This window comes from Lissotriton vulgaris, chromosome 8, assembly GCF_964263255.1.
Source record: "Lissotriton vulgaris chromosome 8, aLisVul1.2, whole genome shotgun sequence".
NCBI classification, from domain to species: Eukaryota; Metazoa; Chordata; class Amphibia; order Caudata; family Salamandridae; genus Lissotriton; species Lissotriton vulgaris.
This window is the reverse complement of record NC_141696.1, coordinates 1490099728-1490124945: the sequence shown is the minus strand read 5'-3', so window position 1 is coordinate 1490124945 and position 25218 is coordinate 1490099728. Positions and strand designations below refer to the sequence as shown.

General features: G+C 46.3%; 1 protein-coding gene across 1 annotated transcript in view; it reads left to right on the top strand.

Moving 5' to 3' along the window:
• The window catches only part of LOC147698983 (beta-1,4-galactosyltransferase 3-like), a 156821-nt gene extending 134960 nt beyond the window's left edge, over positions 1–21861 (top strand). The window contains exon 3 of the mRNA XM_086936295.1: positions 21614–21861. Coding sequence (XP_086792421.1) covers positions 21614–21861 — 248 coding nt within the window. The remainder of the gene's footprint in view (positions 1–21613) is intronic.
• The last annotated feature ends 3357 nt before the right edge of the window (positions 21862–25218 follow it).

The following is a 25218-nucleotide window of genomic DNA, read 5'->3' as shown; positions in this document are numbered from 1 at the left end:
GCCTTTTTTTATATGCTTGCATATATACATTATTTTAACACCATGGTAGAACTCTACCTATTAGTTATGCTTTTGGTGCTTGCAATCACTTTTATCTGCTTCCATCTACTAATCATTGCAGCACGCGTCTTTTATACAAGAATAATGTTGGTTCAATGAATATTAGTGAAAACGCCCCACTGTGTATTCTTTTTATATTTCTCTGCGAATAAGTGAGCATGTGTGACTGAGAGAAAGGTTTGGAACTGTTTCGAAGATCCCTGAGAGTACAGGGTTGTCATGTTCAGTGGTTGCCCGAAACCATTCACTCCCAGATAGGTTAAAGGGGGCTTATAAGGGGACTTAGTGGCACTGCGAACTAGCTGGTCTATAGGCCAACATATCCTGCGGGCATGTCCGGAATCAGTCTAGACACCAAGCCCTTAGTTAATGTTGTCCAAACAATGCGCAGGTTCTACAAATTGGTAGGAACTACATGACCCTATCTTCAATATATGAGTCACAACATAAAGTCCAGACAAATCACTCTCAAACGGGAGATAAAATATGAAATGCACTGACGAAATCTTGGATTCCCTGAGTATAATCGTGTTGATCGGTATTCAGCTGCTGGTATCTGTACAGCGCAACAAAACAACTAGGAGGTACTGCTACTCATACTCAAACTCTAGTTTCTGAAAAACACATTGATTTAAAACAATATAGACTTCTTTTTCTGTCTGAAATAAATCTTCTTTTATTTTGTTTTTTATGTATCAATTCTTTTTTACATTTATACACTTTTTTACATTTTGATTAACATTTGCACCTTATAACATCATTAAATCAAATAATACATTTTGTACTTCATCTATTACTCAATCATTCATATTCTCTTCATAAATTCATACATTAATCACACAAACGTCCTGTGAGAAGTTGGCCTGATATATAATGTTCACTATTCTAGTAAAGTCAAAGTTAGTGTTCTCGGGCGAACCCGATAAGGTAGGTCGAAAACGACAGTGACTCTGGACCCTTGGATAGTGAGGCTATGCTGGGGCACCGAAATACCGAAGTTACCTAGCCCAGGGGCTGCAGCTGCATAGGTCTCAAAAGACGTCGGGAATCCTCGTTGACGGACCAGGAGCCTGAAGAAAGAAGTTGCTGGCAGGCGACCAGTGAAGATAGTTCGAAGTGATCCAAGCCTGGATCGAAGATGGATGACACCTGAAAGCAGAGGGGACCAAGTTCGTGACCACTAGCCAGTGATCAGATGGCACCAGGAGGGCACCGGATGGTAGTCACCTCGACTAGGTGAGTGGGCGACGCTGGGCTCTGCAGTCTCACGGACCAGGAGGCGTTGTCGGCGACCAGGATGGAGGTGCGAGCTGTCCCACGATGGTTGATGCTGTCGACGTCGCTGGACCCAGGATTGGGGCAACAAGTCTTGGCAAATTCAAGCCCACGCGGTGGACCTAAAATGGCGTCTGGGGTGGACCAGGAGGGTCCGGGGTGCTCCTCTTTTGGAAGGGAGCAAGGGCCAGTCTGGAGCAACCAGACCAGCAGTGGTGATGTCGCCGGGAAGGCCACAAGCCAGCGGGCTAGTAGCCAAACAACGCGGTGAGCAGCAAAAAGCAGAAGGGCCCCACGCAGATCTCGTAGATACTGGGGAGCTGGACTTCGGTGCTGGAGCTGCTCAGGGTCGGGGCTTCTCGGACCCCAAAGCACTCCCCAGAGGATCCCTCGACGGTCGTGCTGGATAGAAGTCGTGCAGTTCTGATGATGGCCGGTCCCTCGAGGTCTCGAAGCACCTACGGTTCTCAGCTTAGCTGTAGAGGTACGTAGAGGTCAGAGGTGCCAGGGAAGCCGGGTCTTGTCAAGCTGGTCAGTCGGATTCCGGAGGAAAGACGTGCAGCAAACCGCAGAGTTCTTAGATGGTGCCTGCGGATGCAGGGTGACTACTCCTTAGCCACAAGGGAGAAATCTTGAGAAGAGTCGAGAGTTCCTTTCATGGAAATTAGTTTCTTGATTCAAAGATGATCTAATTTGGAAGGGTCCCCGCTCCTGCCTTTATCCTAAAGAAAGGGGTGGGTACACGACTAGGTCCTGCCCTAGGGGTGGGACCAGGAAGGGGGGTGGTTACACCCCTCTCCCATGCCGGACTTTCCCCAGGCCAGGGGCTGGTGTGCCCCTGGAACTGGTTCTAGCCGGCAGATGCGTAGTGAGCACCGGGGTGCCACTTGCAGTCACCTTCCTGTAAAGCCCTGCCTACCCAGGATACACAAAACCATGTCTGGGATGGTGCTGGCACCGCCCCTGACAGGAAACCCTTTGTCCAAGCTCTCCTCCCTGGAAGGACTCCCAGCAGCAGGAGGTCAGACTCGTGTCTGTGGTGGCAGCATCCATTTTGTGGAGCTGAGGCTTCAGTTAACTTTAACCGGGGTTCACAGTTACATACATGTCGTGTCCCTCTAGAAGGGTGGAATGCTAACCCTGTCGCCAGAATTGGCGAGGGGTTAGTATTCCAATTCGTATGATACCTTACTCGACATGTTTTGATAAAGCGATACCAAAGATAGCATTTAACCGCGAGGATTATAATGCACTTAAGAATATATGGTATGCGTTATCATGGAACAGCTATTAGGACTTGGTTCCGCAAGCTGCAAACGGGCTCAGCTCATGCCAGAGCACCATCTCACACGATTCCAAGCACTCTGCCTTCAGGATTGTTAAGGCCTGCCATAGGAGTGACTGATAGGAATCTGTGTGTCCATTTTTAGGGTTAGATATAGGTATACTATATCTAAAGCAAAGGGTGATTACACCACCATGCCCCAGCTGTCGTGCTGCCAGTTGTGTCAGATTTAGATGGCCATCCAGGGGTGGCATAATACCTGCTTCAGCCCCTGGTAGGCCCTGGGTACACCTATGCCCTGAGTTACAGGGTCTGAGAAGGTGGCCCAGTACCAATTGGAAATGTACCTAAGGTACATGGAATCCATTTTAGAGAGAGAGCAGTAGGCCTGGGGTCCTGATTGGCAGGGTCCCAGGCCAACTAAGTCGGAAAACCAGCAAAACACCAGGCAAAAAAATTGGGGGCAACCATAGTCAGGTATCCACCTTCCTACACTTCCCACATACTCTCAGTTTCAAAATCAAAAGGAATAAATTATACTTGAATTATTTCCAAACAACTGCCATGGGATAAATATTTAAATGTCTCAAACTGTTTTTTATTTTGAAAAAAATCCTAGGGCTGGACGAAGAACTGGTCTACGCGTTTCGAACTCCCTAAATTATGGAGAGTTCTCATCAGGACCACGTAGCTCGACACTGTTCAATTGCACATCTCACAATTGGAAAAAAAAGATTTGTTCTGAAGGTGCCTGTATATTTTGAAAATGAAAGATAATTACTGCTAGACTTGTTAAAAACCGTGGTTGCAGTTGTCTTCTGTTTTAATGCAAAGTTCGTTCTTTCAAATGTAAGTGTCTCCGCTGGCTCTGAGTCTGCTGCTTCGCGCTCAGGAAAGCCGCCGATCTGGGTTCTTACTTCGCACTGTACAGGGCGTTCATCATCACGTCCACTTGCTCCAGTAGGAAACAATTGCGAAAACAACAAGCATCTAAGCTTTTTTCCCCAGACACTTGAGGGACTTCCTTTTGCTTGCTTCATTTTAAACAATTCAATAATATCACCAATGACTTCTTTAGAATGCAAAGGGTGGATGCTATAGGGTTCATAAATTTCTTCTGATCTAGATCGATTCACTTTTTCAATCTGCCCGCATGATGGTAAGGTATCATCCTGCATGCAAATTTAAATTTCCGCAACATCAACATTTCTATAGTAAATATTATTTTCAACACGCTATAATGTTGCTTTTTTAACTTTATTAACATCTACTAACGCTTGCCAGATTTTTTTATTCTTTGCTGGAACACCATTTACTGAAATAAGTGTTTCTTCTATTTCTCTTGTAGGGGATTTCCGTGTATCGTCATAATCATGTGAATAGTCCACCCATGTGCGTGGACCCCGCAGCACTTCATTAGATATATCTTCCTAAGTTGTCACTTCTGCCTTTCGTTAGGAAGGCCTGCATAGACACTTTGAGATAAAGAGACGATAATGCAGCCTAATTAACTAGGCTACACTGGCCATTACTTCATCTTGAAGTGAGAAAAGGTAGCCAGTTAACTTTTACATTTAGCAATTTTACTGAGTTTCAACACATAGAAAACTCCCCTTCACAAAACTCCTTTTTAGGTTTCGCCTCGCCGAAGGATGCGCTCTGCGCATCTTTTCGGCGCAGGCGAAATCCTGTTGAGAACTGTAAGGTGGCTTTGTTCGGCCCTCGTCCTTGATTGGCTGGCTCCGTAAACGGAGCCTTGCCATTGGACGAGGGGCCTGTCCGTCAATGCCGGACCAGACACGGGGGCGTTCCCGACATTCTTTGGCTTTTGCCGACGTCACGGGACGCCGGGAACGCCCCCGTGTCTGGTCCGGCATTGCCGGCACCTCCCTTGTTAGGTCAAGAGCTGTGTGCACAGGCGCGCATATGGTGGCGTGATTTCGCTATCCCTCCTGCACGTGCACCGCGCTGTGCACTTCGGCCACGCTTTTCTCTCTCCACCTTAACTCTCTCCTCCCTCTTTCTACTACCCCTTGTTTTTAAAGCACATAGCGCCTTAATTTAAAACTGTTCTGCAGTATTTTCGCACTGGTGTCAGTTTAACATGTTAATGTAGAGCTATTTTCACTCAATTCAGCGTGACGAATTTCGTAACTTTCATAGCATATGATCAGATCTGCTCCCACTTGTAACAACGCTTTGTTTTCACTTTGACCGTCAAACGTATGCAGGAAAGTATCTTTCGGCTGTTTTTACTACTTAACATAATCTCCAAACAGAATTCTATTTCTATTCCTAAAATATCAGTGGACGCATCCTTTCCACCCTCCAAATCGCAATTTCACAAAAAAGCTTACGTTACATTTTTAAAGGGTTACGATGTGGTTAATAAACGTTGTCGGATGCATTTGATTTTAGCTCACCCTACGTAACAAAAAAAAACGTATTAATCATAATTGGGCGGCGAACCCTAGTGCATTTATCAATGCTTGTTCACTAAGCTGCTACAAGTGGTCATGGGATGAGAGTTCTAACCTATGTATTTATAACACATCGAGTGACTCGAAGAACATCTCTTTAAAAGTTTAACGCCTGTGAGTTTGTCAATGTTAGGGTGTGTGGTGTGAGGGGCGCTCAGATGCTGGAAGCTAGCACGGTCAATGCATCGATGGGCCGTTTTAACTTTAGACAAAATAAGTGTAGAGGAGTCACCGGTTCAAATGAAGGAAGGGCTCTGCGGAAGTTTGACGTAATGTGACTAGCTGTGTGTGAAAGACGAGTGCTAACCCCCCCCCCCCCTCCCCGCCCTCATTTCCCCCAAGTGCTTTCTGCACCCATCACATGGCGTCACACTTAAGCAGAACCCTGTCTCATTTGAGCCGGTGGGTCATCTGCACTTATTTTCAGGGACCAGCTTTTATTTTTCCTCAAACGTTGATGCAAGAGAAGAAACACCGAAAGGAGAAAAAGAAATGAAAACCCGAAGGCAGGGATGTACAGGAAGCTGCAAGAGTGAGATGCAGGGAGTGAGTGTCTGGAGGAGGATGATGGAGGCACCAGTGGGACTCAGGACTATAGCGCCTTGGTGTTCAGGACCCGACCTTGGCTAGCGACTGCCGAGGGCTTCCAAACTCAGGGTCCTGGCATTCATTCTTTTCTTTTTTACAAATTAAGCACTGGCCCGGTTATTACTCACACAGCCCATACTATAATGGTAACTCTAGCGGCTAGAAGGCAGCGCTGGCACTAGGAGCATGATGGCGGTAACTTGAAAAGAGGGAGCAAGGCGAAGTCTGTCCCCCTATAAATCGAGTTGGGGAGTTTCGCCTCCCGCTGCGGGGGTAGCGCTGCATTTCATGCCCGCACTGGGAGGTGTCACAAGTCTTCATCAATGCTCTGCTTCTCGGAGCACCCCGCAAATTCGCTTGCATTTGCACTGGGTTTGCATTTTATAGCGCTTCACACCAGTGGACTTGAATGGTTTTAAGTTGCAGCCTAAGTATATAGCTCCTCCTGCTGGGGACCAGGTGTAGTTACAGAGCTTTGTGTCTCATGGCTGAATACTAGTCGTGAAAGTGCGAAGTGAATGGGCAGGACTACGATTGGTGCTATGACGTGGCTCACATTTTGAATTGAAGGTCGTTACAATGTACAAGTATTTCCACCATTCGTTAAAACATGCACTCATAAATAATTCTCGTCCTTGAGGTCCAGTAAATTCTTTTGTAGTTTATTTCTGGAGATTCACAGCTTTTGCCAAAATTAAAGAGGGATTACATATCCGCCTCATCAGGGAAAAGGGATATGGTATAAAATCGGGCACCTTCCTAAAATCGGGCAGGAATTGAACGGCTTTCTTTTCGCGGAAGTATTGCAATGCTGATTTTGCATCCCCGGTGTTGTTCTGGTCACAAGACAGCGTGGCTGAGTTCCTTTGCCTCGGTGACCTGTCCAGAGTCAATCACTTATTCCACAATCCAGTGGACCTTTTAATTTGCATGCGGTGGGGCTGCAGTCGGCATGGAGCTGTTTATGTTGGATGGAAGGCAGACTTTGCAGAACGTGTTTGCTGAGTTGATTTCTGTGTAAAATTTAATACCGAGGCCCGGATTTATAAAAGGTGTTGCGTTGTCTGTACGTTGCACAAGGCAATGCAAGGCAGAGTGAAGAGTGAGTGTGTAGAGTGAGTGTGCAGAGTAGTGAGTGCAGAGTAGTGAGTGTGCAGACTAGTGAGTGCAGAGTACAAAGTGAGTGTACAGAGTAGTGACTGCAGAGTGCTAGGGAGTGCAGAGTGACTGCAGAGTGCTAGGGAGTGCAGAGTGACTGCAGAGTGCTAGGGAGTGCTAGGGAGTGCAGAGTGACTGCAGAGTGCTAGGGAGTGCAGAGTGACTGCAGAGTGCTAGGTAGTGCTAGGGAGTGCAGAGTGCTAGGGAGTGCAGAGTGCTAGGTAGTGCTAGGAAGTGCAGAGTGGCTTGGGAGTGCTAAGGAGTGCAGAGTGATTAGGGAGTGCAAGGGAGTGCTAGGGAGTGCAGGGGAGTGCAAGGGAGTGCTAGGGAGTGCAGAGTGACTAGGGAGTGCAGAGTGACTAGGGAGTGCAGAGTGACTAGGGAGTGCAGAGTGACTAGGGAGTGCAGAGTGACTAGGGAGTGCAGAGTGACTAGGGAGTGCAGAGTGACTAGGGATTGCTAGGGACTGCAGAGTGACTGCAGAGTGCTAGGGGGTGTTAGGGACTGCAGAGTGACTGCTAGGGAGTGCTAGGGATTGCAGAGTGACTGCAGAATGCTAGGGAGTGCAGAGTGACTGCAGAATGCTAGGGAGTGCTAGGCAGTGCAGAGTGACTAGGGAGTGCTAGGCAGTGCAGAGTGACTAGGGAGTGCTAATGAGTGCAGAGTGACTAGGGAGTGCTAATGAGTGCAGAGTGACTAGGGACTGCTAGGGAGTGCAATAGAGTGCAGAGTGCAAGCGAGTGCAGAGTGCAAGGGAGTGCAGAGTGCAAACGAGTGCAGAGTGCAAGGGAGTGCAGAGTGACTAGGGAGTGCCGAGTGACTAGGGAGGGCTAGGGTGTGCTAGGGAGTGCAGAGTGACTAGGGAGGGCTAGGGTGTGCTAGGGAGTGCAGAGTGACTGCAGAGATTAAGCTAATGGCAATGTAAATGACAATGGCATTTATTTATCTGTTTTCAAAACCAACACATAAATACAAATTTTGTCATTTACAATGCCAATAGCTCTAACTTTTCCAAAGGCGAAACCATTGCATTGTAAATGCTTGTTTTATGATAGAGATGAAAGGGTTGGACAGAAACCCCCCCCATAGGCTGCCATTATGTGTCTGCAGATGAATACCGTGCCTTTAAGAGTCTCCAGAGACTCTCGGTATCCCATGATGCACAGCCAGAGGCAGTCACTTTGAGTTCTTTTTTCCGTCTCCTTGCTACTTCACTCGACTTCTTCGGACTAGATGTACCTTCTGCTGAATTTCCAGTTTTCTTGTCATAATGCCTTCTCTGTTCGACAAGTGTCTTGACTGGGGTAGACAGAAGGCCAAATCAGATGCACACAGAGTCTGTATTCTGTGTCTGCCAGTCTCTATCTGCTAAACTTTTTCTATACGCACCCTGTGTGACAGAGAAGATTCCACTCCAAGGGTTAGAGCAGCAAAGACAGAAGGCAGCATCAATAGCCTCTGTGCATGGAGAGGGTCAGTCCTCTTCCAAAACCCATGCTTCGACCTCTGGGGGGCTCCCCAGTCAGAAAACGGCGGAAAAACGATGCCAGTCCAGGTCGACGTCAAAGACGTCGAGAGCAGGTATGACAACGGTATGCTCTCCGTCGACCCAGGCAAAACAAAAGGGGATGATGGACGAAGCGTTTGAGCAAATCAAACACTCACCCCCAGTCAACTGATCTGGGTTTAATCCTTCACCATTCTTAGCTCACTCAGCCACACCAGTTCAGACATGGCCATATGCAAATCAGTCTGACCCTGTGCCTCATGTGAACAGTCCAGCCCGAATTGCCAAGCCATGTCTTCCCTGGACCGGAAACAAGCATCCTGGGACCGGTTTCGGATTCATAATCCTCATCAGCCAGGCTATCTTGAATCCAGTGGCCAAATGAGCAAGGGACTCAAGTCTGAGCATACCCTGCCAACTTAGGGCGAACAAAGCGAAACAAAAGGGGATGATGGACGACCCAGGGCTCTGGGTTAAAGTGACGTTGACGCTCCACGTCGAAGCGCAGGACGCCGATATCTCAGCCGAGGTCGCCGTCGAGGATGTCTCCTCGTTCAATTTCGACTCATCAAGGCAGATCGCCGTTGAGGCGTCATTGTCAGCGATCAAAGTCATGGAGGCACCGGCGGTTGCCGTCGATATGACACCGCCGATCACCATCGACGTCTATGTGAAGGTCGATGTCGAGGAGAAGGGCGAAGAGAAGGTAGACGTCGAGGAGTCAACATCGACCTTCAACATCGAGGTACCGTTCCGGGACTCGCTCCGTAGTGAGCCTGTCTACTTCAACAGGGAGTTAACAGTCCAGTCACAGTTTGCCGTCGAGCAGTAGATCAACTTCGAGGGGGAGGTCTGGGCGCCTTTTTCGCAGCCAGCTCAAAAACAGAGGAGGCTGGTCTCTTCTGCAGATTAGGAGTGCTCCCTTACCTATTCACTGTCAAGGACGCCTCCTGCTCCTCTTCAACCGGTGGACCTGCCTTCAACTCCTCCTCCCCTGGTTCATTCTCTGCCTCCTTCTCTGCCTCAGCCTGGGCCCACAGTTCCTCAGCTTGCGCGTCCTGCAGAGCCTTGAAGACCAAGGTCTCGGCCGAGACATCGTGCTCATAGCCACCCCCAGTCTTCCCCGCGGTCTCATCGCTACGAGAGATCTCGCTCCTGGCATACCAGGGACACGTCTTCCACGAGTACAGGGAGGTACTCTCCTCCTCAAAGAGTGTCTCCCATTGTATTATCACCACCTTTCAGGAGGTTCTGGTCAGAGGGGCGTCAAAACTAAACATTCCTTTGTCTGCTCCTATGCTGTCGACTTCAGTTATATTTGAAACGCTCCAGCACAGACAAGCATCTCATCCCTTGCTGCCGTTGTTGCCTGGTTTATTGCAACCTGCCAGGGAGCTGTACTTTACACAATCTTCTATAAAATCTGCGCCTTCTAGGCTACAGAAGAAATACCGCCCACCTGAGTTGGATCCTGCCTTCCTCAGGATGGACCCCACCCCGGACGTGGTCATCGTGGTGGCGGCAAAGAAATCGCATGCTACGGCTCCGACTTCCACTGTACCACCTGACAAGGAAACCCATAAGCTGGATTCGGTTGGGAGAAAAGCTTGCAACACCACAGCTACATCCATGAAGTCTGCCTGCTCTACTGCCTTGCTGGGTTGGTATGACCGATCCCTGTGGCAGTCGCTTCAACAGTTTGCGGACCTCCTGCCCAGGGACAAGCGGGAGGATTTTCATGAGATATTAAACGAAGGACTGATGGTGTTGAATCAAATCATCAGTGCTGCAGTGGATAATTCGCTTCTGTCAGCCCATGGGTATTGCCACGGAGTTGCTCTCTGGAAACATTCTTGGCTTCGTCCACCTCACTGAAACCGGAGGCGCAACAGCGTATCTCTTTTATATATCATTTTCTGGCACAACCCTCTTACGTTCCCATGCAGATGAAGAGATGGCCCGCATGAAGACGGAAATGTAGACTTTAAAGGCTGTGTGTCTAGAGAAGCCTAAAGAACAGCGCAAAACCTTCCGCCCATTCCAACGGCGTTTTTCCTCCGAGGTTCCAACGATTTGAAGGCGGTCACTCAATCAACAACAGCAGTTTCAGCCGTTTTAGAAATGCCAGTCGCGAGGACGGTCCAACCAGCAGTCTGCACAAGGGAACAAGGCCCCTGCTGGTTCCAAGCCCTCAAGGGTTACTTCCCCCTCTTCTGTTACTCACTCCGGTGGGGGGAAGCATTAAAAATTACTTGGCAGAGTGGCAGAAAGTAGCTCAGGACAATTAGGTGCTGAATATTGTTCACAATGGATACTCGCTACGTTTCACAAGTCCTCCTCCGTTGATTCCTCCAACTCGCTCACAGTACATGCTACGTGAGTTACAGGGGGAGGCCAACATCCTCTTGCAGAAAAGGGCGATAGAACCGGTTCCTCTTGCACAGAGGAGAACAGGACTGTATTCTCGATTCTTTCTAGTCCGCAAGAAAGACCAGAACGAGTTCAGACCCATCCTCGACTTGCGACAGGTGAACAAATGGATTCGCAGAGAGAAGTTTTGAATGTTGTCATTGCATTGTATCTTCCCTCAGCTTCATTAGGGAGATTGGCTATGCGCAATAGATCTGCAGGACACATATTTTCACGTTCCCATAGCGAGGAAACATCGCAAGTTCCTGCGATTCATCGTAGGCAACAATCCTTGTCAATACTCCGTGCTTCCTTTCGGCCTGAAGTCAGCACCACGGACATTTTCCAAATGCATGGCTGTGGTTGCGGCACATCTAGGGAAGAACAAGGTGTTCGTCTACCCATATCTAGAAGACTGCCTGATCAAGGTGACTACGTCTCTGGAAGCGCAACTGCATTTTAATTGGACTTCAAATCTCCTTCATTTGGGCCTCCACATCAACGTCACAAAGTCTGTTTCGACGCCTGTCCAATGTCTACAGTACCTGGGAGCCACCATCAATACTCGCATGGCAAATGTGTGACCTTCGGAGGAGAGACGCCTATCGATCCTTCAGAAAGCTCAGGCTCTCATGACCATGCGCGCCCTGAGGAAGGTATCTTCTCTCCTGGGCTCCATGGCCTCCTGCATCTTCCTCAGTCCAAATGCAAACCTCCATATGAGACCCTTGAAAGAATGTCTGGAGGATCAGTGGGGCCAGGAACTAGGGGATTGGGAAGACATGATTGTCAGTTGTCGCAGCAGGCCCTCCAGTCCATCTGATGGTGGTGTTCTCCCCGCAATCTACTAAGGGGGATTCCCTTCCACAAGTAGATACTGACGCAAACCACAGTGACCGATGCGTCTCTCCACGGCTCGGGTGCGCATTCCTATCACCTTCAGATACGGGGCACGTGGTCCCGGAAGGAGTCTACGTACCATATCAACTTTCTGGAACTCCGCGCAGTTCATTTGGCGCTGAACGCCTTCCAGCTGTCCTTTCACACCAGTTCCCTGCTTGTCCTGACAAACAATAAAACAATGATGTTCTATCTCAACAAGCAGGGGGGCTCGAGACATCGAGTGTAATCTCTGGAAGCCCAGGCCATCTGGAAATGGCTATTGGCCAGGAACCTGACCATCACAGCAACTCGCCTCCCAGATGTTCAAAATGCTCAGGTGGACGCTCTCAGCGGACTCATTCAAGATAATCACGAATCGGTCTTAAACGACGACATGGTACGAGACATCTTCGGAAGATGGGGTACTCCAGATGTCGATATGTTCGCTACCGCGGAAAACAGCAAATGCTGCAACTTCGCCTCCAGGTTTTACCAACTGGGGACTCTTGGAAATGCACTGTGGATCAACTGGTCAGGCGGCTTTCCCTACGCTTTTCCTCCAATTCCCCTGATCCCGACAGTGCTCCTCAAGCTCTCACAATCATGGGCCAAGATAATCCATATTGCTCCGGAGTGTCCCCGTCAGTGGTGGTGCACAGACCTACTCCACCGGTCTCTCCTGCCACATCTCCGTCTTCCATGCGGGCCAGACCTTCTAACGAAGTTCGACGGACAGATGGTGACCCCCAACCTTTCATTGTTGAATTTGGCTGCATGGTCCTGAGTTAGTACAGTATGGACATTTGTATCTCCCTCAGGACTGCATGAAGATATTGAAGTAGGCCAAACGGCCATCTACAAGCACTTCCTATGCATATAAATGGAAGAGATTTTACATCTGGTGTGCGGCTAAGAATGGGGATCATATATCCTGCAAGGAAGATGTCATCCTTCCTTACTTGCTACACTTAGCTAAATCTGGCTTTCACTTTCATTCGATTAAAGTTCATCTGGCAGCTTTAACTGCTTATAGGAAATGTCCTTCACAAATTTCCTTTTTTTAAATCCCAGTCATCAGATATTTTCTTGAAGGATTGAACAAAGTGTTTCCTCCCATTAGGAGTCCTTCTCTTTGGGATCTCAATGTGGTTGTTTCTCGACTGATGAGTTAACCGTGTGAACCCATTCATAAGGCTTCTCTTCAGCATCTGTGTCGGAAGACTGCTTTCCTTGTGGCCATTACTTCTGCCCGCAGGGTTAGCGAACTTCAGGCACTCTGTTGTAAAGAGCCATATACAGTTTTTCATTCCTCTAAGGTAGTTATGAGAACTCATCCTAAGTTCCTTTATAAAGTAGTTTCATGTGAATTAAACTATTACATTGCCTACATTTTTTCAGAATCCTTTCTCTCCTGCTTAGAGGTCGCTTCATTCCCTTGATGTCAGGAGGGTCTTGAAGTTCTATTTGAACAAGACGAAGGATATTTGTAGATTGGACCAGTTGTTTGTAAACTATAGCTCGGTCTGGACTGGTTTAGCTACCTCCAAGCAATCCATTACTAGGTGGATTGTTTCCTGTATTCAGCTGTGTTACCAGATAGCCTACAAGACTCTTGTTAGTAAGCCTAGGGCTCACTCTACTAGGGGTAAAGCTGCTACAGTGGCTTTACTTCGTAATATACCTATTTCAGAAATCTGTAAGGCGGCCACTTGGAAGTCATTCCATACATTTACTAAGGACTACTGCCTAGTCACTGATGCTAGGGCAGATGCTCAGGTTGGGCAAGCTTCACTTCGGAATCTATTTGCACAATAGTGAGGTTATTCTCTGTTTCTTCCACCACTGGGAAGTTGTTTTTTGGGATGGGCTTGCTAATCTATTCACATGATTATGACTATACACGGAAATTCCCTACAAGAGAAGGAATAGTTTCTTACCTGTAACTCCAATTCTCTTCTAGGGGTATTTCTGTGAGAGTCATAAGCAACCTACCCGCCTCCCTTTGGCAGAAACAGACGTACCCAAGATTCAGCAGGCAAAAAGAACTGAAAGTAACTGCCTCTGGCTGTGCATCATGGCGTACCGGGGGTCTCTGGAGACTCTTAAAGGCACGGTATCTATTTGCAGACGCATAATTGCAGCCTATGGGGAGCTTCTCTGTCCAACCGTCTCATCTCTATCATGAAAAAAGGAGTTTTGTGAAGGGGAGTTTTCTATATGTTGAAACTCAGTAAAATTGCTAAATTTAATAGTTAACTGATCTTTACGTAATGGCCAGTGTAGCCTAGTTAGTTAGGCTGCATTATTGTCTCTTTATCTCTTAAGTGTCTACGCAGGCCCTCCTGAAGAAAGGCAGAAGATGACAACTTAAGAAGATATATCTAATGAAGTGCTCTGGGATCCACGCACATGGGCGGGACTATTCACATGATTATGGCTATCACGGAAATACCCCTACAAGAGAACAGTTACAGGTAAAAAGCTACTCCTTCTCTACCTACTCATACAGTTTCAATATTCGCCCTCTTGTTCAAGTCAAGTCAAGTCAACACTTATATAGCGCACTACATACCCAGAGGGTCTCAAGGCGCTTGAGGGAAAGGGGAGTATTTACTTATCGAATATCCAAGTTTTTAGTTGTTTTCTGAAGGAGAGGTGGTTCTGTGTAAGGCGGAGGTGGATGGGGAGAAAATTCCAGGTTTTGGCCGCTAAGTAGGAGAAGGATCTTCCCCCCCCCCCCATGGTGGCTCTGTGGACGCGCGGGACAGCGGCTAGGGCTTGATTGGACGATCGCAGCTGGCGGGTGGGGGTGTAAAAGGATAGGCGCGTGTTGAGGCATTCAGGTCCTAAGTCGTAGAGGGCTTTGTGTACGTGGGTGAGGAGACGGAACGTTATCCTCTTGTTGACGGGGAGCCAGTGGAGGTCTTTTAGGTGACCGGTAATGTGATCTTTGCGGGGAATGTCTGGTATGAGTCTGGCTGAGGCGTTTTGGATCCGTTGGAGTTTTTTCTGTAGTTTGGCTGTGGTTCCGGCGTACAGGGTGTTTCCATAGTCCAGTCGGCTTGTGACCAGTGCGTGGGTGACCGTTTTTCTTGTTTCGGTGGGGATCCAACGGAATGTTTTTTTGAGCATGCGTAGGATGTTAAAGCATGATGATGTGACGGTGTTGACTTGTCTGGCCATCGAGAGTGAGGAGTCCAGGATGAAGCCCAGGTTACGTGCGTGGTCCGTAGGTATGGGTGCGTTTCCCAGAGCTGGTGGCCACCATGGGTCGTCCCAAGCAGAGGATGAGGACTTCCATTTTGTCCGAGTTCAGTTTTAGATGGCTGTTCTTCATCCACTCTGCTACTTCTTTTATCCCTTCGTGTAGGTTGGTTTTGGCGGTGTTTGGGTCTTTGGTGAGGGAGAGGATCAGCTGGGTGTCATCGGCGTAGAAGATGATGTTGAGGTTGTGTTGTCGCGCGATGGTTGCGAGGGGGCTCATGTATACGTTGAAGAGGGTAGGACTGAGTGATGATCCTTGTGGTACGCCGCAGATGACTTCGGTGGCCTCAGATCTAAAAGGGGGGAGGCGGACTCTTTGGGTTCTACCGGCGAGGAACGAGATGATCCATTCCAAGGCTTTTCCTTGTATTCCGACGTTGCTGAGGCGTTGTATAAGGGTGCTATGACAGACTGTGTCGAAGGCTGCGGAGAGGTAAAGCAGGATGAGGGCAACTGTTTCTCCATTGTCCAGTAGTGTTCGAATGTCGTCTATTGCTGCGATGAGGGCGGTCTCTGTGCTGTGTTTGGCTCGGAAGCCCGACTGTGAAGGGTCGAGGGATTTGTTGGATTCGAGGAAGGCGGCGAGCTGGCTGTTGACCGCTTTCTCAATGACTTTGGCAGGGAATTGGAGGAGCGAGATGGGGCGGTAGTTTTTGAGTTCAGTGGGGTCTGCTGTGGGTTTCTTCAGAAGGGCCCTGAGTTCGGCATGTTTCCAGCTTTCCGGGAAGGTAGCGGAGTTGAGGGAGCAGTTGATGACGTCTCGGAGATGGGGTGCGATAATGGAGTCTGCTTTATTGAAGATGTGGTGGGGACATGGGTCGGTTGGGGATTCTGAGTGGATGGAGTTCATCAGGCGGATGGTGTCTTCAGTGGTGATTGGGTTCCAGGTGTAGAGGCTGTTCGAGGGGGGGTTTCGTTCGGAGGTGGGTGGAGTGGGTTGGTCTCCGGCCTGGTTGTCAAAGCTGTTATGTATGTCGGCGATTTTGTTGTGGAAGAATGAGGCCAGGGAGTCGCAGAGGACTTGGGAGGGAGTGATGTCATTGGTGCTGGCGGTGGGGTTGGTAAATTCTTTGACGATGTTGTCCTACACAGCGGGATTCCTGAGAGCTGGTTGGAGGCCCAGCCCCCTTATTCCACCACTCTGCAAACATGACTATTATTTAAAATCCATAAAAAATCATTAAATAAACAAAAGGTTACAGGAACGTTATAGTAAGGAAATTGATTTTTTTTTAAAAAGCATAGAAATTCACTGAAAACTCAAAAGGTTACAGGGAGGTTATAGTTAGGCTAAGGTTTCACTCGTACAAAACCAGTGAAATTGAGTGGATATATTTAATGAACTAACTAGAATACGTGTTCCCGCAATGCACTGCTCATGACCTCCATATATTATCACTCATGACATGGTCAGTGACATCAATGATGACATCATCTACAGAATCTGACTCACCGACTCGCACCCCAAAAAACCTTTCATACACCCACTGCAACTACCACACTACCATTCTCAAACCCATTCACACATCAATATCAGTACTTACACAGCCACTCACTGAGTCATAGTTAAACACCGATATCTACCCACTCACCCATACACCCACTCACTCACTAATACAGCACCCGGTATATCCACTCATATACCCATAGAGCCACTCACACACTGAGTCAGTCACCCATAGAACTACTCACACAACTACTCACTCACCTGTACAGCCAAACACAAAATTAATGCAATACACTCACTCATGCAGATACTAGCACACACTCGCCTATGCAGTTACTGACACAAGCACCCTCACCCATACAGCCACTGTCGCATTCACTCACCCATACAGTCACTCACATACACTCACCCATACAGTCACTCACATACCCCATCACTCACTTATACTGCCTTTCACATGCCCAGTTAATCACCCAATTACCCCTGCTTCATCCATTCACTCACCAACACATCCATAACCGTACTCACTCACCCAATTAAACTAAATGGGGGTGACTTTGGGTTCCCTGGTGCTCACTTAGAAGTTAACACTCCATTTAATATATGCAAGCAGGTAATGCGGTGCACATACAAGGAACGATGCCCACTCTCTATCCACAAACAGATCTAAGGTTCATTGATAAACATAGATCAAGCCTTATGACACAAGCAATAATTAAGAATCAAGTCTTCAAGCGTTGTACTTGGTCTTGAGCGTTATGATAAGCCAACACGTGTTTCGTCGTTATCACAACTTCATCTGGGCTAGATATCTGGGCAGGTAGCATAACACGAGAGATTGACAGTCCTTCTGAGTGTCAGCTACCAACCTAAATCCCTACTTACAACCTGGTGCTATGTCCAGCTTAGAGTTCTCCACACAATAAAGTTCTGTTTTGTCACAGCGTAATGTTCAACCATAGCTTTTAATTTGAGCCAAACGCCCCAGATACGGGTCGATGTTAGCTCGCAACAATTACAGAAAATCATCCAGTCTGAATCCCAATAAAGGTTCTGACTCAATGCACTCAAAGACTCCTGTAGGGAGTATGCGACGGGTCACTCACTCACCCATAGAGCCCCTCATACACGCACTCATTAACCCATAGAGCCCTGACTCACCCACTCACTCGTCCATACAGGCATTCACACCCTGCCTCACACAGACGGACAACCAATCACTCAACCATACAGAAACTCACGTACCCACTCAAACACCCATACAGCCACTCAGACACCAACTGACAGACTGATACAGACATTCACACAACCAGTTACTCACCCGAACATTCACTGAGACACCTAATCGATCACTTATACAGTCGGTCACGCACCCATTGAATTATCCATACAGGCATTCATACTCCAACTGATTCTCCAATACACCTTGGTGTGTATATATTTAACCGTCATAAACATTTTCAAAACACTCAGTCACTGGATGATGTTATCAGTGATGTCATTTGAGAAGTCATCTGTGATGTCACTGACCATGTCATGAGTTATGTAATATGTGAGGTCATAAGCAGTGCATTGCGGGGGCATGAGTTATGGTTAGCTCACTATCTAGAGCAGCTGAATTTCACTGGTTTTGTACTCTCCTCCTCTCTCCCTTTCCCACTTCTTCTCTCCTTCCCCCCACCCCAGGACTCGGACTGCCTGATACTGCCTCCGTAGTAGGGGGGTGAAGATGTTATTCTAACCGTGTGTTGACATATCTTTACCATTGCGTTTCTTCAAGGAGATCAAACTATCCCTACTCCCACTATGGGTCAAGATAGTCAATGCCTCACTGATTCAAAGCTCTATCCCAGACTGTCTTAAGGCCGGACATGTTACCCCTATTCTTAAAAAATCGACAGCAGATCACAGTGACCTAAACCACTTCCGCCCAATCTCCAACATTCCGACTATGGCCATGTTCATGGAGAAATGTGTCCATGTTCAGATTTGTAATCACATAGAACATTTCCAACTACTTGTCCAATTCCAATCTGGGTTCCGTAATGGTCATAGTACAGAATTCGCTATCACCCACATTGTTGATGATGTGCTCAAAAGGCTGGATCAGAACGACTCCTGACTTCTGATCCTCCTCGGCTATCGTCAGCTTTCCATACAGTTAAACATGACTGCTTACTCGACTTACTGGAGCATAGGATGGGGCTTTCAGAGTCCGCCCTAAATTGGTTTGCATCTTTTCTCCACACTAGAACTCAAAGATTCAAGGTTAATCAGTCTCCTTCTAATCCCTCCTTAGTTAATCTAGGGGTTCCACAAGGGTCCAAACTCTCTCTAACCTTCAACCTGTTCATGGTGCCTTTAACTGAAATCTTGAAACTATCCAATGTCCATTATTGCGTGTATAATGTTGACACCCAACTGTACCTGAAAGTCTCCTCCCCAGATGATATCAGGTCCCTCAACACCACCATATTGAAAGCCCCAAACTGTCTGACTCTAAATCATCCTAAACTCAATGCTCTGAAAACAGAATTCCTTTTAATCGCCCCCACTCAATCAATCATCTGCCATCAGTGAATGGATGAATCAGCGAACGGCTCTTAACTGCATACCACTCATCATTGAGTTCATTGGGCATAATGCTAGACAAGAGCCTGATCATGCAGAATCGCATTACTGCTCTCACCAAGGGAGCGAACTTCCAAATGAGCATCCTAAGGAAAATAAAACCTTTTCACCCCCCAACGACTTCAAATCCTCGTTGCAATCTTCGGTGATCTCCAAGTTGGACTATTGAAGTGCAACTCTCTGTGGCCTCCCAAGATCGAAGTTGGCTCCACTAAGGGCCTCTCTTAACTCTGCTGCTAGACTCATCACTGGCTCAAAAAGATACCACCATATAATCCCGGAGCTGAAATCTCTAAATTGGCTCCTTTATGAAGCAAGGATACAACAAATAATTGTTGTATGACCCATAAAGCTTTACATTACAACACCCTGCTATACCTCGCACAAAAACTTGTACTATCTGGGGGCTCCAGATCCTCCAGAACTGCCAGTACCCGTCTGCTGAAACTGAAGAAATTCCGTAAAAAGAAAACTTACGATCAAGCTTTCTCTGGTCCCGCCCAGAGAATGTGGAACTCTGCCTCCAAAAATCAGGACGACCCCCCCCCCCCCCACGAAAAAAGGAAGTTAAAGCGCTATTGATGAACAAATTCCTGCCCCAGAGCCCCTCGCCGAATAAGCACTCAAAGGCTTGTTTCCTCAACGTTTTTACCTGTCTTTTTTGTTGTATTTGATTGGGGTATTCAGAGTGTTACCACTGTATGCACTTTTTGTACTCACTTTGTTATTAATTCCTCTCAGCTTCTCCTCTGTGACTTTGTAATATGCTTAGTTCATTCTCGTTCCTTTATTCTCCATGCCTGCTCTGATTCGTGTCTCTCACCCTAATATTTGCTTAGACTGTTTAATTATTTATGTCATGCCGCTGTGAGTTTTTCTCCCCTTTAACTTTTTACCACCCTGTTGTCTGATTTATAGGTCTCCTCTTTTTCGCTCATCTGTAAGGCGCTCTGATACCGTCATGGGTCAAAACTTTTTAAATAAATAAAATATCTAACACATGCATACCTAAAATCTCACATGCTCTGTCCTCCCTGAATAGCAGCTCAAAACTCCCATAGTAGTAACTAGCACTGGCATAACAAAACTTGAGGGGAACCCCTGCAAGGTACGTGGAGGGCCCCCTCAATACTCAAAACAGGAGCTCTGCCAGATTACTGTACTGAGGAGGCCCCCTGGAATTTAAACCCCCTTCCCCCCCTGCTGTGGGGACATGTGTCATGCCACTGGTAACTAGTTGCCATTTCCTTCACTTTTTCATTAACATTGATGACTTCTTCCTTGGCACAGAGTGTACAAATTCCACCCAAAAAGTTAATTTGAAGGCTTACGAGTCATACAAAAGCAGGGAACATGCAGGGATTGCTATGTTACTTGCTTGACTTTTCAGGCTCTCAATCACCAGTCCAAAACCAGAAAATACCACAGCACTCTACCCTTCTGCTAAAGGAAGTCAAGATGGGTAAGGAAGTCTCGTCCTGCTATCTGTGTTTTTTTTATCATATTGAATTTGACACCTATGTTTTAAGTTCAGCCTTGAGTCTATTGAGTGATAAGTGCTGAGGAGAGACACTACGTTCTCTGACCCATTGTCCCTTTCTTGCACCCACTGATTGAAACCAGTTTGGCAGATTGGGCTTCTACGTGACAGAAGACAAAGGACAGTTTCTTATTCTCAAGAAAACTTGGCTAACTCTTCTAATATTGGAAGTTTAATGTTGTTCGTCTCGGCTCATTATTGAGTCTGCATTATCAATTATCTCACAGTGAAACTGAGCACCCTGGTGCGGCATGGTTTTGCTGCTCTTCTATACCTCCCTAGAGCCAGCCCCTGCTTTCCCCATGCCAATTTAGGGACCTCGGTACTGGGATGGTCATTCCCAGCTGCCAAACATTTTTCTGTAGCAATGCCAATCCCTTCTGATTTAAGATCCTAAGTGAGTTTAGGATCATGGGTTTTTTCTTTTGTTTTTTTTTAACCAGTAATCTCATAATCTCCCCTGACTCTACTAGTCCCACATCTCTCTTAAGAACTTTGGATTACACTGTGACTTTGATCTTCTAACTATTTTTCCTGTAAGATTTACAATAAGGCAATCTTCTGAACTTTTATCATGTTATTCTGAAGTCAATAAGTAAGGGTCTACGTGGTGTAGCAGTGAAATTGGAAGAATTTTATGAATCTATTGCTGATGTGTCGAATATTTGGGTTACAATTCCTAAAAATGTAAAAGCCATTTGATAAAATGTCCTCCACTCTGCTCTTTGTACTCCTAAGTTAAAGCTGGCTTCTGTTCAGTAGGATCAGGATGTTAACTGTTGCCAACATAAAATTCAACTCAGCTGGTAAGGAACTGTTAATGTCTAAGTAGTGATACCTAGTTATAAACATTAGTTGAAGTCCTCTTTTTCTGTGCTTGCTATATGTCTGCTTTCTAATGCTCTTTAATATGATTTCTCCAAGGAATTTTGCTAAATCAAAATACTCTAAGGCTTCCAGTTTTTTATTGCTTACCATCTTTATCTAACTATTAATCTTGTAACATGCATTTCTTTATTGCTGCAAGAGAAATTAGATGTATTATTTTAAGTACATTAACAGTATTTTACTATCTATTTATGAACAGTTGGTCCGATTACTGTGGTCTTTGAGACACTCCCCAGTTTTCAAACAATTATAAAGAAAAATCCCTACCTTCGCCTTGGTGGAAAATATGTGCCTCGTCACTGTGAAGCACGTTATAAATCTGCAATTATCATACCATTCCGTAACCGAGAACTACACCTGCGATATCTTCTCTATTACCTCCACCCATTTCTACAGCGGCAGCAACTTCAGTATACCATATTTATCATCCATCAGGTAACGGCTTAAACCATTACAGCTTTGTTTATTTTTGTATTATTGCTAATGATTTGACCTTACCTTGAGTCTCTCATTGGAATTGTTATGTAATACGTACTTTCATCTTGCTAAGGATTTAACATCTTCTGCAATGTGGATATTGAAATCTCACTTTTTTTCAATTAGTCATGTTGCATATGACCTATTCCTTACAATAAGATTCTTACATTTTTATCCCAGCCTCAAACAAAATGTGTAGGAATGTGGAATATCCGTCTTTTACCAGTCTATCAGTCAAAGATGGAGGTCTTATTTTAAGGCCTGTGTCCCTCTCTGCCTCAGACAGTATCGCCTTCTGTGACTTAGTGTGTCCTTCTACTGTCATTGTGATCAGTCTCCAACCCCTTAACCCAGAGCATATGTTTCCCTCTTTTGATTGCAATGAAAGTTCTGCACCAGATGTGGGTCGGAAGCACATCATTTTTGGGAAGATATCCACAAAAGAGCTGCAAGTAGTTCAACAGACTCCTGATCGCTTAGCTCTGCTAATGGGTCTACTTGAAGTTTCATTCAACACCCATATTTTACATTCATCCTCACTCCACTCTTCCTTTTTCCCCCACACATTGTCTGTGTGAAGGAGGAAAATGCCGCAATACCTCCACACAGTCACCAAACATTTCTTATCCAGAACGATTTCTTCACCCTGCCACTGACTGTACCAGCATATCATACATCTCCCTCCTTCATAAAATTACAACTATGAAAACTATCCATAACAAGACTCAGAACTTTAAATCCTAACCAAAAATATAATTCTTGTACCTGGCCGACATCCTTAAATTCATTATTTCATCCTGTCACTTACTCCTTATGAACTGGCTGAAAGATCATAGTCTACTCTAAGACGATTCGCACAGACTTCTCGATTCATACCACTGCCCTCTTGACAATCAATACATTTTTCCAAACCCATATCTTCCTCACCAACATGCAAAAACACATTATCCTGCACAATACCATCTTAGCACTCCTGCTCAGAGGATGCTCCTTCCTCCACTCTGCATAACGAGACTCTAGTTCATACATGTTCCTGCTGGACTCTTACTACAGATTTCATTAACTCGGTACATCTTGGGGATAGGACCAAACACATGCCGTAACCACATTACCAGGTGTCAGAATTAACGCCCACTATCCCACACTCACAATTTGGACTTTACCATCCCCGCTTCTGTAACTCACTCTCATTTAGTGTTTCGTGTTTTCCACTTACTCTTTCACCTTCTCCCTCATATCCATATCATTGACAACATCTTTTTATTTCTCTTGATGACGAATCAACCGCTGCGATACCAAAGGGGACGATGAACCACCAGGGCATCAAATTAGTAGCTGATTTCTAACTTCTTAACTATTCAAACTGCAAATTAACCCGGCACTGCATTAGCTCTCACCCCATTGCTTGCAAAGTCTTTCTCCAGCATAAACCGGATGTTAATGGCAACTGTATTGAGTAGTTACGGTGACTGATGATAGTGTACAGACTACAGTATTCCCTATAGATATCGTTTTTTCTTTAGAGGAAGTAACTAGGGCCATAAATGAGCACGCATGGGGGACTTACCAGAGGTGATTAATTCTTTCCTGATAGCCAAGGTCCACGAGAGTGTTGCTGTGTTGCCGCTGGAGGCGGAGCCCCTGTGGGTGTAACGCGCCGGTCTTTCATCGGACCGAGAGGGTTAGTGAACTACCCTTCCCAGCTGCCCTGTGACCAGGAAGAGGAGGCGGGACCCAAGAGCGCGCTGCCGGCGCATAAAACCGACGAGCCCCATCGGCAGAGCGGGGGACTTACCAGAGGTGATTAATTCTTTCCTGATAGCCAAGGTCCATTCGTTCACCCCCAAAAAAGCGCCGAAAAAGATGTTCTCTTAAACCAAACTCCCTAGCACAAAAGCCTTCTAAGGACCTACTTACTAAGGAACTGTTACAAATAGTAGAGGGGGCATCCACCTTACCTCCAGTTACACTGACCTCTTGCGTCCCTCCTACTATTAAAGACTTTGTGGACGCAATGGAACACCTTATGAAGGCGTTACTAATTCCATTAGTTGAGAGAGTGAGGAGAATAGGAAGCCAGATGGACACCCTTTTAGAAGGTTCGACTCAAATCCAAGTGGGTAATAAGGCTACAGTAGATGCTCTTAGTTCTAAAAACGGAGATAAAACTCATAATACAGGAAAAATGATCAAGGTCTTAGCTGATCCCCTAAGTTCCACAGATGGAGAGAAAACGTCCAACATAGAAAAAACGACCACGGTCCAAAAAACTATGAAGGACCTGAGACCCTTAACACAACAAACAGGTTCAACCATGACGAGGCCAGTAAATAAAAATCCAGTCGTCCAACCTAAAGCGCCTCTCAACACACAGGCGCAGTCTGCACAAATTAACTCCCTTATGGCCTCTGCAAGAATGGGCAACACAAATACTAAATCAGACATGACTAAGACCGCTCCTACATCTGAAAAACGGCCACGTGAAAGGAATGTCGATCTACCCCCAGCTGCATCACAAAACGTTATTGTTTTAACGGGGGTTCTCCCATTATTAGCCACAGGAGGTCATGAAAACCACAGTAGTCTTAAAAATAAGGTGATTTTTTGGCTCAAAGAAAATAGACCTTTACCTCCCCACATAAATGGTGACATAATCATGGTGAGAAGAACAAACTGGGTCGGCATTCGCCCTAAAGATATAGAGGGCGATGTAATAATCATCACCTTCAAAGACCCTAGAGTCATCACACATATTACTGATTGGTTTTCAAACTTTAACAGGGGACCAATAATACCCAAACCACTCTCTTACTTCTACCCTGAAGCCCTAATGCGCCCAAAGTCATACCAATCGAAACCCCATTTTGACAAGTTCTCTTTTGAACAGTTTAGAAGACCAACCCAAAATAAATATTCCCGAAGGTACGTAGCAAGGGATTATATATTCCCTCCTTATAATGACTATCCAAACAGTGAATATATGTGGGAAAATAATCAATTCCCGACCTCAAGACATTACCCTGTTGGTTACGCTCAAGGTCCTCGACTCATAACCCCATCTTGGAACTTCGCCTGTCACAATTATTATGAGCCACTCTACGGTCTTGATGACGTAGAATGACTCTTTATTGGGGTACTGAAAAATCTGCTAGTATAACCACCAATGAATCCCCCACTCAGGGTTTTTCGGATGATAGGATTATTAAAAAACCTCTAGAAAACGGGGTGGAAAAAAGAGGAAAAAGTAATAAATGGGGCATAAATAAAACAACGCCCCGTTTGGGGCAAAAATCCATTGTTAATATACCCTCTATCCACGAGGAAAAT